Here is a 15,867-nt window from a genome sequence, read left to right on the forward strand (position 1 = left end):
TCAATACCAAAGGTATTATATATTATATATATATATATATATATATATATATATATATATATATATATATATATGCATAACACACCCCATTTCAGCCATGTGTTATATCTGATAATGTTGTATTTAATGCAGCTACTGAAGTAGATTTTAACCACAGAGGAAATAAAACATTTCTGATAATGATTTCATCATAACAGATCATGGTCTGGTCATTACGTATTTAATTCTGTGATATGATATCTTGTGTAATATTTACTGTCCTTTTACCAGCTTTTGTAATTGATGTTCATTTGATTATTCTGTAATCAACAGCTATGATTACTTAGCTTGACTAATTAAATCAATTGTAAGTGAAGTGTTTCACGTAGCAGACGTTAATAACATGCAATTTTATATGGAATGAAATATGCCTGCCTTTAAGTAAACAAATGTAAATATTGCTCCTTAAATAAAGAGTAAATTAAGATGTAAATGTATGACCCTGCTATGAAAAGGCTGGAAAGAAATCTGAAATACTGTCAGTGAAAGGAGTTATTTCTAGTAAATGTCCTGAGAGTGTGTAACTACTGTAAGACACTGAGTGTACAGTAGTCACAGACGAAGTGTGTTTATCAGTATTAGAAATAGTGCACTTTCAGTTATACAATAGAAACAAGTACAGAAAGAGAGAAGATCGATTAAAAGAGGAGTTGTTATAGCAAGTCATTTTCTACTGGTCTTGGAATGATATCAATTCTGTCTCTCTTTTCCAGAGTGCCTTGTTGTGTTTCATTTGTCAAAGTGAACAGATGAACAGTGAGTGTGAAGGCTTCAGATGAACTGAGCCCAGGAGCTTTTTCATTGCCCTCATGTCTATCATTGTCACATTCATTTATTGTGTGCATCCCATCCATTCTGCATCTCTAAGAAACACAAGGTCTAGAGATGTGCCTTTTTGATTCACGTGTTTTAGGATGTTGTGTCATGCACTGTTCTGCTCTCTTTGTTCTGTACAGTGTCACGTGCACACTTCAGCTTCAGAGCTCTTGTTAAGTCATAAATGTGGCTCTCTGTGGTCCTTAAATGTTTCAGTCAAAAGGCCGCGATTGTCCATTCCTGTAAACTTACACAGACACACAGACACACAGTGCATGCTCAGAAAGCTGATGCTGTCCTCTGGTGGCACGATGTGCATTTACACACACACACACACACACACACACACACACAGTCTCAATCAACATGTGTACAAGTGGACTTACTTTACAGTAGGCTACACACATCTAGATTCCCAGTGATGTCTGCTTCTCAGTAAGCTTTCACTTTAGATGTACTGCCAGTGCCAAACAACATACTTATACTTTTTCTTGGATTATTTGTCATTTGAATGTGTGCTTCATTTAAACACTGAATCATGTGGAGGTTTACAGTGATTTTCACAGACAGACAGTCATCATCATTATGGCTCTGAACACTGCTGTGAAAGGGGCCAAAATGAGTCAAATAGTTCATGTCTACAACCCGAATTCCGGAAAAGTTGGGAAATTTTAAAATTTTAATAAAATGGAAACTAAAGGAATTTCAAATCACATGAGCCAATATTTTATTCACAATAGAACATAGATAACGTAGCAAATGTTTAAACTGAGAAATTTTACACTTTTATCCACTTAATTAGCTCATTTAAAATTTAATGCCTGCTACAGGTCTCAAAAAAGTTGGCACGGGGGCAACAAATGGCTAAAAAAGCAAGCAGTTTTGAAAAGATTCAGCTGGGAGAACATCTAGTGATTAATTAAGTTAATTGATATCAGGTCTGTAACATGATTAGCTATAAAAGCTTTGTCTTAGAGAAGCAGAGTCTCTCAGAAGTAAAGATGGGCAGAGGCTCTCCAATCTGTGAAAGACTGCGTAAAAAAATTGTGGAAAACTTTAAAAACAATGTTCCTCAACGTCAAATTGCAAAGGCTTTGCAAATCTCATCATCTACAGTGCATAACATCATCAAAAGATTCAGAGAAACTGGAGAAATCTCTGTGCGTAAGGGACAAGGCCGGAGACCTTTATTGGATGCCCGTGGTCTTCGGGCTCTCAGACGACACTGCATCACTCATCGGCATGATTGTGTCAATGACATTACTAAATGGGCCCAGGAATACTTTCAGAAACCACTGTCGGTAAACACAATCCGCCGTGCCATCAGCAGATGCCAACTAAAGCTCTATCATGCAAAAAGGAAGACATATGTGAACATGGTCCAGAAGCGCCGTCGTGTCCTGTGGGCCAAGGCTCATTTAAAATGGACTATTTCAAAGTGGAATAGTGTTTTATGGTCAGACGAGTCCAAATTTGACATTCTTGTTGGAAATCACGGACGCCGTGTCCTCCGGGCTAAAGAGGAGGGAGACCTTCCAGCATGTTATCAGCGTTCAGTTCAAAAGCCAGCATCTCTGATGGTATGGAGGTGCATAAGTGCATACGGTATGGGCAGCTTGCATGTTTTAGAAGGCTCTGTGAATGCTGAAAGGTATATAAAGGTTTTAGAGCAACATATGCTTCCCTCCAAACAACGTCTATTTCAGGGAAGGCCTTGTTTATTTCAGCAGGACAATGCAAAACCACATACTGCAGCTATAACAACAGCATGGCTTCGTCGTAGAAGAGTCCGGGTGCTAACCTGGCCTGCCTGCAGTCCAGATCTTTCACCTATAGAGAACATTTGGCGCATCATTAAACGAAAAATACGTCAAAGACGACCACGAACTCTTCAGCAGCTGGAAATCTATATAAGGCAAGAATGGGACCAAATTCCAACAGCAAAACTCCAGCAACTCATAGCCTCAATGCCCAGACGTCTTCAAACTGTTTTGAAAAGAAAAGGAGATGCTACACCATGGTAAACATGCCCCGTCCCAACTATTTTGAGACCTGTAGCAGAAATCAAAATTGAAATGAGCTCATTTTGTGCATAAAATTGTAAACTTTCTCAGTTTAAACATTTGCTATGTTAACTATGTTCTATTGTGAATAAAATATTGGCTCATGTGATTTGAAAGTCTTTTAGTTTTCATTTTATTAAAATTTAAAAAACGTCCCAACTTTTCCGGAATTCGGGTTGTATTTGTATTTTGATTTTGTTTTAAAAATCAGTAACTGAGCTGAGTATGTTAGGCGTATATTTACTAGCCTTATACAGTATTATGTGTGTGTGTGTGTTTTCTCTCCCTGTGTGCTCTCTGTAACCCCAGTTTTCCCTCATGTTTGATTGTGTAATTTATAAAAGGTGCTCAACCCTGCTCCTAGTATCGACTGTCCTGCAGAGTTTAGCTCCAACCCTAATCAAACACTGTCTTTGATTTGTAAGTGCATAACTTTCATCAGCATGCATCTTCTCATGCAGGTCAGAACAGTAACTGAGAGCTGGTTATAATGATCACATTCATGGTTCCAAGCGAATGGGAACAGAACTGAGTAAAGTCATCGAGGTTCACGTATTTCATTCATCTAAGTTTTCTGTCATTTTCTTTAGTTTACTTTTTTACGCTGCTGGCCAGTGCATGTGTGGAACATGGTTCGTTATAGACGACTCTAATTCAGTGTTTCCTAACTCTGGCCCTGAGACTGAATCATGAAGAGCTGGTCCAGGTTAGTTGGATTAGGGTTGTGCACCTCAGAACCACACAACTAATGATCAGACAGTGCACAGTCTTATCATCTGCACAACATTTGAAAGGAATTCAGTGTGCCACTTTATTCACACATTATATTCAGAGGCACCGACTCTAGCTGACAGCTCCACATTTTAAAGCTTGCTTAGGTCTTTAGTTTGTGTACAAAAACAATCTTGAGACTTTATTTCCATTAGGATGTAATGGTAATTTCAAGTGTGCATCAAAAAAGCATATTTACATTGTCAAGCATTAGCATCATTTGGATTATTTTCCTGCAAACTCTACATTCTTAATGTTAAGGGAATGAGGCATACTGTGTGAAAACATCCAGGAATGGTGCAGGTCAAGTAGTCATTTAACAATTTACTATAAAACATGTATTGTTGCCTGTTGCTCAAACTAGATACTAATGTTTGGCCAGTATCATGTGCAATAGCATGTTAGGTGCAAAGAAAATTCAATACACACTATCATCTAAAAAACAAACAAGACGACAGGTGAAAGAAGTTCCAGGTGTCAGTTAAGTCCCAGTTTGCATCATTATAACAGGAAATCGTCCAGGTCTTCAGCACATCCTCACACAGACATCATGTGGACAGGCGGTGGACGAGGGCTGTTCCAGAGCGGGTCATGAACCTGTCTGTCCCCTGCAGCGTCACGGGCTTCGACGGGGCCCATGAGTGTGTTTGTGAGGTAGTCAGTGGGAGGACTGAGTATCACAGAGACCTGGGACAGATGGGCGCTCGGAGGACCGGCCTTCCCTTGATCAAGACACCTGTGAAAACACATCTCGTCATAATGAGTGCATGCCAGCGTGATGCTCCCTAACCTCACACGCATCAGTGTGATCAATGCATGGAAAGTTTGTCAGGACAAACTTTGATGCTGGCTTGATAAATGTTGCACAAACGTTAAAAAAGTTTCAGACTGTTAAATTTCGGGTCAGGGATTTAATATAATAACTGTATTTTAAAGGAACAAGAAACTTTGCTTAAAATGTGCTCCTCCTCGGGTGTGAGTTTGTTTCTTCATCAGGTTTGTAGAAATGTGTCACTGCATCAGTGTCTCATCAATGGATGCTCTGCAGTGAATGGGTGCCGTCAGAATGAGAGTCCAAACAGCTGATTAAAACATCAATTATCCACCACATATGACTCATAAATGAATGTCTTTCACTGGAGGAAGTGTTAATATGGATTATAGACTATGTATTTGAGTTAAAATCATCTTAATGCTGGATGTGTTTCATCTTGTGTCTTCTCCAGATGTTCACTGATGGACTGGAGTGCTGTGGATTATTGGGATGTTTTTATCAGCTGTTTGAACTCATTCTGACGGCACCCATTCACTGCAGAGCATCCACTGATGAGACACTTTCTCCAAATTTATTTTCATGACAAAACAAACTCATCTACATTTTGCATGGGCTGAGAGCGAGTGCATTTAAATGTTGGGGGTGCATGAACTCTTGCGTTGTCTTTGTGATGGCAGCATATGGTGTTAGTGCAAATGTGTTTGGACAGTACCTGCAGGCAGTGTGGAGGTCTCCGTGGCTGCAGATGTGCTTGTCTGTGTGCCCCCTCTCTCCTCCGCTGTTGTTGTTGTTGTTGTTGTTGTTGTTGTTGTGGTGGTTTGTGGTTTTCTGACTGTGTAACACCTCTCTCTGCACCTCCACACCCTCAACGCCAATTTGAGGCCAAAACTCTGATGTTCCAGTTTTTCTTGCCCTGCACATTACATTTACATTTAGTCATTTAGCAGACGCTTTTATCCAAAACGACTTACAGATGAAGACAGTGGAAGCAATCAAAAACAACAAAAAGAGCAATGATATATAAGTGCTATAACAAGTCTCAGTTAGGTTAACACAGTACACGTAGCATGGGATTTTAAATAATATAATATAAAGAAAACAGATAGAATAAAAAAAGAATAGAGTAAGCTAGTGTTAGAGGTCTTATATATATACACACACACACACACACACACACACACAATTGCATAATAAATGAAAAGAAAATAGAATATAAAAAGATTAGAAAGGTAGTTAGATTGTTTTAAGAATAGAATTAGAATAGTGAGTGTTAAAGTTCGAGGGTCAAATAAAGATGGAAGAGATGTGTTTTAAGCCGATTCTTGAAGATGGCTAAGGACTCAGCTGCTCGGATTGAGTTGTGCAGGTCATTCCACCAGGAGGGAACATTTAATTTAAAAGTCCGTAAAAGTGACTTTGTGCTTCTTTGGGATGAACAATCAAGTGACGTTCACTTGCAGAACGCAAGCTTCTAGAGGCACATTAGTCTGAAGTAATGAATTTAGGTAAATGGGTGCAGAGCCAGTGGTAGTTCTGTAGGAAAACATTAATGCCTTGAATTTTATGCGAGCAGCTATTGGAAGCCAGTGCAAATTGATAAACAGAGGTGTGACGTGTATTCTTTTTGGCTCATTAAAAATTAATCTTGCTGCCGCGTTCTGGATTAATTGTAAAGGTTTGATAGAATTGGCTGGAAGACCTGCCAAGAGAGGATTGCAATAGTCCAGCCTGGACAGAACAAGAGCTTGAACAAGGAGTTGTGCAGCATGTTCCCAAAGAAAGGGCTTGATCTTCTTGATGTTGAATAAAGCAAATCTGCAGGATCGGACAGTTTTAGCAATGTGGTCTGAGAAAGTCAGCTGATCATCAATCATAACTGCAAGGCTTCTAGCTGTTTTTGAAGGAGTTATGGTTGATGTGCCTAACTTGATGGTGAAATTGTGATGAAACGATGGGTTTGCTGGAATCACAAGCAGTTCTGTCTTGGCAAGGTTGAGTTGAAGGTGATGGTCCATCATCCAGGAAGAAATGTCTGTTAGACAAGCTGAGATGCGAATAGCTACCGTCGGATCATCAGGATGGAATGAGAGGTAGAGTTGAGTGTCATCAGCATAGCAGTGGTATGAAAAGCCATGTTTCTGAATGACAGAACCTAATGATGCCATGTAGACAGAGAAGAGAAGTGGTCCAAGAACTGAGCCCTGAGGCACCCCAGTAGTTAGATGTTGAGACTTGGACACCTCACCTCTCCAAGATACTTTGAAGGACCTATCTGATAGGTAAGATTCAAACTATTGAAGTGTGGTTCCTGAGATGCCCTTTGCCAGTAGGGTTGATAGGAGGATCTGGTGGTTAACCGTGTCAAAAGCAGTGGACAGATCAAGCAGGATAAGTACTGAAGATTTGGATTCTACACATCACATCAAGACACACTCGTTACAGTCATCTGCGTCAGTGGTGACTCTAACTGACTTCCTTCACATCTGCCTTTCTCTCCTCATAAGATGTCTGACGTGAGCTCTCCTCAATCCCATTCTGAATCATGTCCACTTGGTTTTGCTGACAACATCTGAATGCAGGGTTATGGAGAGAGTGTATAGCACCCACTACCTAGCACACTGCTGAAATACACACTAACCTACTGCACAATTTCAGCAGACAAGTGTATGAAGTATAATTTAGCATACCTTTTAAGAGTCTTTTGGACACTTGACTGCAAGTTAATTAGGTAACACTTCATTTTAGAGTCTTCATTCATTTTACATACCCTTACTACAGCAGTAACAGTAAATTAATACAAGCAATTCAATATCTTCAATATATTTGTTATTAAACATTTGTAATGAAGTTGCAATTTAAAATATATTCACTTTAAAAATATAATATTAAATAACACAGTACAATTACAAAAATCAGAATAAGTGCACTTCTTTAAAACATGACAAAAGATTATTAAAACTGATTTAAAATGTACTGAAAGTTAAACTTAATTTGACATTAAGTGCAATTTTTAAAAGTATGTTCAGAAAAGAAGTGTCCCTATAAAAACACTTGCATGGCCTTTTATTTTATGATTATTACATTATCTGCAACTACAGATTTTTAAGAATATACTTTTCTGATTTGAAGTACACTACAAGTGCACATTTCATACAATTAAGCCCACTTTTTTCTCAAGGGGATGAAGACATGACATGGCTTAGAGTTAGAGAGCGCTGGATTATTTTACAGCTGTAGAGAGCTCTGTCTGTTCTCAATCTGTCTCTCACCTCTCCAGCTTTCTCCTCTCCTCGCGCTTCACATGTCTCACCAGACAGGAAGTGATGAAGATAATGCACATGACGAGAATGATGGCTAGGCTGATGAAGGACGCCAGAACAGCTAAACGAAAGCCATCATCCTCGAACCGAGACAGAGCTGCACAAACACAGAGAGAGCGTTACAGTAACAGATGTTTTCCATGACTGAGGGACCCTTCAAGAGACCCTCGGAGCAGTTCTGAATCACAGAGTAAACTCTGCTTACATGACAAGCCCTTTTAATGCAATTCTTTATATTGTTATAAAATAAGAACAGTTTCATATTTTTGTCCAACAATCTGTATGACTGATTCTTTAACAAATGTAATGTCAAGATATCGGCCTTTTTTTGTAATTGTGTGTTCACAACTCTAATGCATCTCATACATGACCCTGCAGCACAGAAGCAGTCTTCAGGAGCACAGGGATATTTGTAGCAATAGACAACAATACACTGTATGAGTCACAATTATACATTTCTCTTTTATACCAAAAATCATTAGGATATTAAGTAAAGATCATGTTCCATGAAGATATTTAGTAAAATTTCTACAGTAAATATATCAAAACGTATTATTTGATTAGTAATAAGCATTGCAAAGAACTACTCCCTACTTTTGCTCCCTCAGATTCCAGATTTTCAAATAGTTGTATCTCAGACAAACATTGTCCTCCGAACAAACCACACATCAATGGAAAGATTATTTATGCATGTATAAATCAAAATTTTAGATTAAAATGGACCCTTATGACTGGTTTTGTGCTCCCTGGTCACATTTATGAGTGTGTGTGTGTCTTACGTTTACACTCCGGAGTCCCTCCGCTCCAGTGTGTCTGATTGCTGCTCCACACACAGGACATCTGACCGCCGCTGACCGTTCGATGTCTGGAGGGACACTGGAGGCTCATCACGCTGCCCACACTCGTCCCATCACCGGACACCAGCTTCAGAGTCCCGACCGCAGGAGACAGCAGCGGAGCGCACTGACCTGAGCGAGACCACAACAGTACTGCCATGCTCAGAATACATTTAAAGAAACAGGTCACCAAAAAATTAACTGGTAAAATAAAAACGCCGACTCAATTACTCACCCAGTGAATGGGTGCCGTCAGAATGAGAGTCCAAACAGCTGATAAAAACATCACAATAATCCATAAGAAATCCACACCACTCCAGTCCATCAAATAACGGTCATCACCAAGACTTTTTAACTTAAAACCATTGCTTCCAGTTACAATATGAGTCCATGATTCATAATAACACTTCCTCCAGTGAAAAAGTGTTCTGGTCTGAATCAGGAGAGAAATCTGCACAGATCAAGCAGCGTTTAAACAGATCTAAACTAATCTGTGCCTGGATTCTGATGTGAGAGACAACAGGAGATGCTCTTTTTCACTGGAGGAAGTGTTATTATGGATTATGAGTTAAAATCATCTTAATGCTGGATTTGTTTCATCTTTTGTCTTCTCCAGATGTTCACTGATGGACTGGAGTGCTGTGGATTATTGTGATGTTTTTATCAGACTCTCATTCTGACGGCACCCATTCACTGCAGAGCATCCATTGATGAGAAACTGATGCAGTGCTACATTTCTACAAACTCATCTCCATCTCTGATTGCCTGAGGGTGAGCACATTTTTAGCTAATTTTCATTTTTGGGTGAATTGTTCCTTTAATTCAACATCAAGAACAAGAGATTAGGAAAGTAGAACAGATAACCAAAAGCTGAACCAAAGTAAAAGTATCAAAAATGGCATAGATTTATTGATGTGTGCAGAATCTCATTTTGCTCTGCATTCTACGGCTGTTCCTCCTGCACACAGTTGTTTTTGTGCACTAGTGTTCTTCTAGAGAAGTGAAACTGTACAGCAGGTGTGTGCCATACTGTAAATGCCTGATGATATATATATATATATTGAACCGTTGTTTTAAACCATGGAAACTGTGATTAATATAGTATAGTAGTATCAATGTGTGTGTGTGTGTGTGTGTGTGTGTGTGTGTGTGTGTGTGTGTGTGTGTGTGTGTGTGTGTGTGTGTGTGTGTGTGTGTGTGTGTGGATAAGAACAACATGAAAACATCTACATTAAAAACCCGGTGTAGCCTACAGGTTTTTATATCGCCCTGCGCCGACCTCAAGTCTGAATAAGAGAAGACACAAGAAGATGAAGAAAGAAACAGGAAGACGAGCGCAGCGCAGCGCGTGTGTTTCCGATCAGAGAACCGCTGTCTTTTGCACAAGACGCGTTTCCTGCTTTCAGATCTGTTCTACACACAATACACTTCTGTGTCACACACACACACACACACACAGTTCATCAAAACCGCATCTAAAAAGCAGTTCGTTTTCTCCCCTACACACAGTAATCAAGAACAGCTATTGTACTGTAAACACAGAATATATCTGTCCGATGATAGCTACACAATAATGTTCAATCTTAATGTACGAATTTAAATTCAGTCGGTAATGTTACAACTGGTAGATTATAATCGCTTTATTTGACGGTGGCCTATCCCTGTTTCAGTGCACACTGTATTACAAATTAAGAATAATTAACAATTTCATTTTGATGTACAGTTTAGGATTAGAGTTTGTAAATATATAATAGACATAATTTACTATAATTTCCATACTATCTGCGTGTAACATATGTTACATCGTTGTTACCGTGTAGCCTAATTAAACATTTAAGTACTGAGTGATATAATTAACTACATTTACTTACTATATGGTTAGGTTTTGGATTAGGGTTTGCCTTACGTTTACTTTCATGTAATTATGCATCATTTATTATAATACTGGGCTAAGTATACAGCATGTATAACAAGGACACCGTAAAATAAAGTGTTACCCAGTTGTGTAAGAAGAAGACTAAAAGAAAGTGCCACCGAACAAACTTGTGTTATAAAGCAGCTCGAAGCTCGAAGCGAACAGAAACAAACTGTTTTCAGAAGTCATATGGTTAAGAGTAGGGTGGTGTGGATCATACCTGTCTGGTTGTGAACACTGCTCCAGTCCCCCATCATCATCACTTCAGACTCGGACGCACTGATGAAGCTCATTCAGACTGTTGCACTCGACTCCTCTGACGAGCGCAGCAGCTGCGCATGCGCACACAGAGTCCGCGTGGGCAGACGGGAGCGCGCGTGTAGGGTCTATGACGAGGTTACTCATGCAGCGGGTCTGAAGCTTCACATCATCTATTTAAGCTGTAATATAATAAAACACTATATAAATATTTAAAAGCTTTTTTACATTTTATACAAGATTAATCTTTTTAAAACTGCATTTATACCTCATTATATACGCTCAGACATAATGTGATTTCTCTGAATCTGGACAATGCCTTACTTTAAAAGAGTAGCATCAAAGTTGAGATATTTTGCTTATAGGAATTGTGTTATTATCAGATTGTTATATATGTTAAAATGGAATGGATAGCCTGGGCAATATTGAGTTAAATTCAGACAGGCAGGTGCTTATTTCTGTATTCTGGGGTCCTTTTGAAATTGCAAAAGTCTATGAAATCCATAAACTGTAGACAGCCCATTGAAGGGGTTCCTGGTTAATGCATGGCCTGCATCGGTTTCTGATGACCGTTAAACAGAAGAAAAATATCACAGTTTAGTCTCAAGTAGTGCTGCCAACCATTTTTGTAGACATAATATATGTACGTGTGCTGTGTATATATATATATATATATATATATATATATATATATATATATATATATATATATATGCATATACATACACACACACATACAGTATGTTTTGAAAATATTTACATGTATTTACATGCATAAACTTATATTCATATAATTTCTAATTATGTATATTTAATATATAAACATAATATATTTGTCTTAAACGTATGTTTGTGTATTTATATATATACTTAATAAATATACACAGTACACACTCATATATTGTGTCAACAAATATGTTTATTTTGGATGTGATTCATCATGAATTGACAGCACTAACCTTATATCTCTGAGCTGATGACTTGAGGACGGTTAGGAGATGTTTTGAAAAAAAGATTGTCAATAAGGGGGAAAGTGAAGTGAAAGTTATTAAGTGAAAGTATATTTAAGAGCATGCTAAAGCCGGATGGAGAGGCTCAGAACGCAGAAAGGGGAAGTCCTACAGGTGTCACGACAAGCTGTGAGTTTAACAGGAAGATGTGAGGGTTTTCTGAAGAGCTGCGATGAAACTTCCTCTACATGCACTGGATGAGATGGCCCTGGCATCATCTGGTGCTACAAAGGAGAATTCATTACACATTCACTATACAGATTTTGAAGACAAGTCTCTGGTTCAATAATAGGACTGTTAATAACAACAGCTAAAGCCACAGATACAAATATAGTATATGTCTACTAACTGCATGGCCTGAAAATATACTGTACCTGAAGCTGGTGGCTGTGATGAAACATAGGTTTAACTCGTCTAAACTAGACATTGGCTGGTCATATATATATATATATATATATATATATATATATAAATTTTTATTTTTTTTTATTTAGATGGCTTGGGCTCTGAACAAAGAAACCAGTCAGATCATAAATATTGAAAAAAAAATTATGTATTGATGTAAAATATAGTAGCAAATAAAATTTTAAATAAAATGCTGGGGAAAAAAAACTAAATTAACTAACTACTCACTAACCACTCACTAACAATGCACACCAGTGGTTACCAACTGCATAATTCTACTTTATTCTGTTAAAACATTACAATAAAACACTTACTTTGGTGCACAGACATGATTACCAATTGCACTATTTTACTTTATTCGGGTCACTATAAAAAATACAACTCACAAAAAGTTATACTAATGATTATATTTTAGTTAACTGGACAATTAAATGCAAAAATGTTGGCTTAACTAGTGAAAAGACATTGGTTCAACAATCACCAACACCGAACAGACTGGACAGACGAAGGAGCCTAACCATAACTGTGGTGGATACGGTGAATAAGCTAAAGTCCCAAAAAGTCAGTGTTCCTTTAACTTGTACTTATATAGCTCAATTTGTAACATGTTTTGTGTTCACATTTTAAAATGTTAAACATAGAACATTTAAAGTATTTAGGACTGGTTGAATGTGATAACACTTTGAGTGTGTCACCGTTGGTAAACCGTGGCCTCGGGTTTTGCACTATGTGGGTGGAGTGAGTGTGTGTCTTGCGTCAGCACTGATTGTTTCATGTGGGCATCTCCGTTAATTGTTCATTATCACCAGCTGCTACTCAATACCCATTCCCTATTTATTGCCCTGTCTTTCGTCTTGTGTTTTTCAGAGTGTTGTATGCAGTCCCAGTGTTACTTCCTGATTCTCTCGTTCCCGTTTTTCATGTTCTTCTTGTCGCTGGATTGTCTTGTCTCGGAACCCCATCCACTCCTCATCTTCCACGGACTTCACCACTCACCTTCATGGCTCTCCCACCGCAGTTCCTGTGTCATGCTCTCCTGCTGCCTACTCACCACCACACCCTGGATCACCAGTGAGCATTGTCACTTCCCGGATCTTACCAGACCTGCAATATTCACCCAGCCTTCTGTCTCTGTGTTATTTGTTTGTCTGACTTTTCAATAAGTTCTTATTAACTCGCACTTGCTTCCTCACCTCCTTCCATTCGTTACAGAACGCTCTGACCAACATGGAAGCAGCGAGTTCCACTTCTCTCACGGAATTCATTCACCACAGCATCACCCGCATGGATCAGCAGCAGGAGAGCATAGTCAACACCGGACATGCTGTCCAAGCACTGGTGACACAGGTTACTGAGCTCACCCAGCAAATCCATCAGCTGACCACTCCCGCTGCGCCACCCGCAACATCCGTTCCCCGGGACATCCCTGGGAACCACTACCGGCCCGAACCTCGTCTTCCGGTACCGGAGAGCTACTCTGGTGAACCCAATTACTGCAGAACATTCTTGTCAAAATGTTCCATGCATTTTTCCCTACAGCCTCGCACCTTTGAGACGGAGGAGTCCAAGGTGGCGTTAGTCCTGACACTACTCTCCGGTAGAGCTGCTCTGTGGGGAACGGTTGTGTGTTTTTTCCTGTGTATGGGTTGGCCGACCGTGTTCACAGGCAGATCTACCTCCTCGAGTTGCCAACCAACCTCAATGGACTCATCTACTTGTTGCTCCGAGTGGACGCTCTGATTGACCACCTGGGGGCACAGACCAGTCAATTCAATTCAAGTTTATTTGTATAGCGCTTTTTACAATACAAATCGTTACAAAGCAACTTTACAGAAAATTATGTTTCTACAATATTTAGTAGTAGCTTATAAGAGGTGACTGTCAGTTTGCGCACGTATGACAGGATTTTTAGAAAAATTAATACAAGACGTAGTCAGCCAGACGATGAACATTATTAATATTATTAATAATTAATAATTATTATATGATGCAGTCACACTTGTAGCAATATTTGTTAGTTCTGTTGTTGATTCAAGGTTAGGATCATCTGGGGTCCTCTGAGGGTCAGCATCATCTCTTCTCAGGTGTTCTGGATCCAGACTGGAGTTTGTGTAAATCCTAGTTACACCCGTGGCAAAACATAGAAACAAAATAGAGACATCATTAGCATAGCCGCTGTCCCAACAAAGTAAAATTATTTATTTTGACCCAAGCTAAAGAATAAGAATGCACATTTGATCAGATGCAACTACACTTACAATTTAAGATACATAATTCGTATGCTTGGCGAGAGAGATGCGTTTTTAATCTAGATTTAAACAGAGAGAGTGTGTCTGAACCCCGAACATTATCAGGAAGGCTATTCCAGAGTTTGGGAGCCAAATGTGAAAAAGCTCTACCTCCTTTAGTGGACTTTGCTATCCTAGGAACTACCAAAAGTCCAGCGTTTTGTGACCTTAGGGAGCGTGATGGGTTGTAACGTGGTAGAAGGCTAGTTAGGTACGCAGGAGCTAGACCATTTAGGGCCTTATAGGTAAGTAATGATAATTTGTAACTGATACGGAACTTAATAGGTAGCCAGTGCAGAGACTGTAAAATTGGGGTAATATTATCATATTTTCTTGACCTGGTAAGGACTCTAGCTGCTGCATTTTGGACTACCTGTACCTTGTTTATTGAAGATGCAAGACAACCACCTAGAAGTGCATTACAATAGTCCAGTCTAGAGGTCATGAATGCATGAACTAGCTTTTCTGCATCAGAAACAGATAACATGTTTCGTAGCTTGGCAATGTTTCTAAGATGGAAGAATGCAGTTTTTGAAACATGAGGAATATGATTTTCAAAAGACAAGTTGCTGTCTAATATAACACCCAGATTTCTGACTGTAGAGGAAGTAACAGTACATCCGTCTAGTTGCAGAGTGTAATCTACAAGATTCTGTGTAGTGTTTTTTGGTCCAATAATTAATATCTCTGTCTTATCCGAGTTTAATTGGAGAAAATTATTGGTCATCCAATCTTTTACATTTCACACTCGGTTAGCTTAGATAATTTAGAAGTTTCATCTGGTCTCGTTGAGATATATAGCTGAGTATCATCAGCATAACAGTGGAGGCTAATTCCGTATTTTCTAATTATTCTGACTCAGCGGCAAGTAGGTTGCACATCGACAGATAGTTAAACAGGATGAGGGCTGAAGAAAAAGTTGAAACTGAAGGAGGTCTTTTTCAGTGTTTTACTTGAAATCTTCAGTTGCAAAACAGCGTTTTCTTGTGAAACTATAATGCAACACAACATAGGGGCCGTTTACACCTGGCCACTTCATGCGTTTTCTCAGATCGGATAGCTATCCGATCGTGAAAAGACCAGGTGTAAATGCCCTCCGAAACGCATTTGAGATGGATTTGAATCCGATCGCTCAAACCACTTCAGGAGGTGGTCTGGGCCGCATTCCAGACAAAACTATACAAGTTTAAATGCATCTGGTTGTTAAAAACTATCGCAAATCAAAGTGAAAGTAAGTCGCGAACGCTTAACACACAATCATCATCATTAATAGTAGAGAAACTAAATGATCTTACCAGTGCTGTTGCCGCTCTCTCTTATTGCGGTCTTTGATTTTGAAATTTTAGCTGTTGATCAATAAAATGCAGCTCA

At 39.0% G+C, this 15,867-nt stretch overlaps 2 protein-coding genes across 2 annotated transcripts in view; both read right to left on the reverse strand.

Moving 5' to 3' along the window:
- Positions 1–4,226: 4,226 nt before the first annotated feature.
- LOC132098228 (sushi domain-containing protein 3) lies at positions 4,227–10,893 on the reverse strand. The gene is made up of 5 exons (XM_059504415.1): positions 10,756–10,893; positions 8,564–8,752; positions 7,734–7,881; positions 5,117–5,377; positions 4,227–4,425 (listed from the first exon to the last, which is right to left on the reverse strand). Exons 1-5 carry the CDS (start codon positions 10,826–10,828, stop codon positions 4,227–4,229), a joined length of 870 nt encoding a protein of 289 aa, XP_059360398.1. The 5' UTR covers positions 10,829–10,893.
- A 3,267-nt stretch (positions 10,894–14,160) lies between these two features.
- The window catches only part of LOC132097344 (uncharacterized), a 404,710-nt gene continuing 403,003 nt past the window's right edge, over positions 14,161–15,867 (reverse strand). Inside the window, exon 3 of the mRNA XM_059502993.1 lies at positions 14,161–14,326. The gene's annotated coding sequence lies outside the window, so the exon portion shown is untranslated. The remainder of the gene's footprint in view (positions 14,327–15,867) is intronic.

The sequence above is a fragment of the Carassius carassius genome, chromosome 21 (assembly GCF_963082965.1).
Source record: "Carassius carassius chromosome 21, fCarCar2.1, whole genome shotgun sequence".
NCBI classification, from domain to species: Eukaryota; Metazoa; Chordata; class Actinopteri; order Cypriniformes; family Cyprinidae; genus Carassius; species Carassius carassius.

Coding starts and splice junctions, on each gene's coding strand:
- LOC132098228 (XM_059504415.1), bottom strand. CDS start 10,828: ATGAGCTTCATCAGTGCGTCCGAGTCTGAAGTGATGATGATGGGGGAC. Junction 8,753..10,755: donor CAGTGTTCACAACCAGACAG/GTATGATCCACA, acceptor GGTCTCGCTCAG/GTCAGTGCGCTCCGCTGCTG. Junction 7,882..8,563: donor AGGGACTCCGGAGTGTAAAC/GTAAGACACACA, acceptor GTGTTTGTGCAG/CTCTGTCTCGGTTCGAGGAT.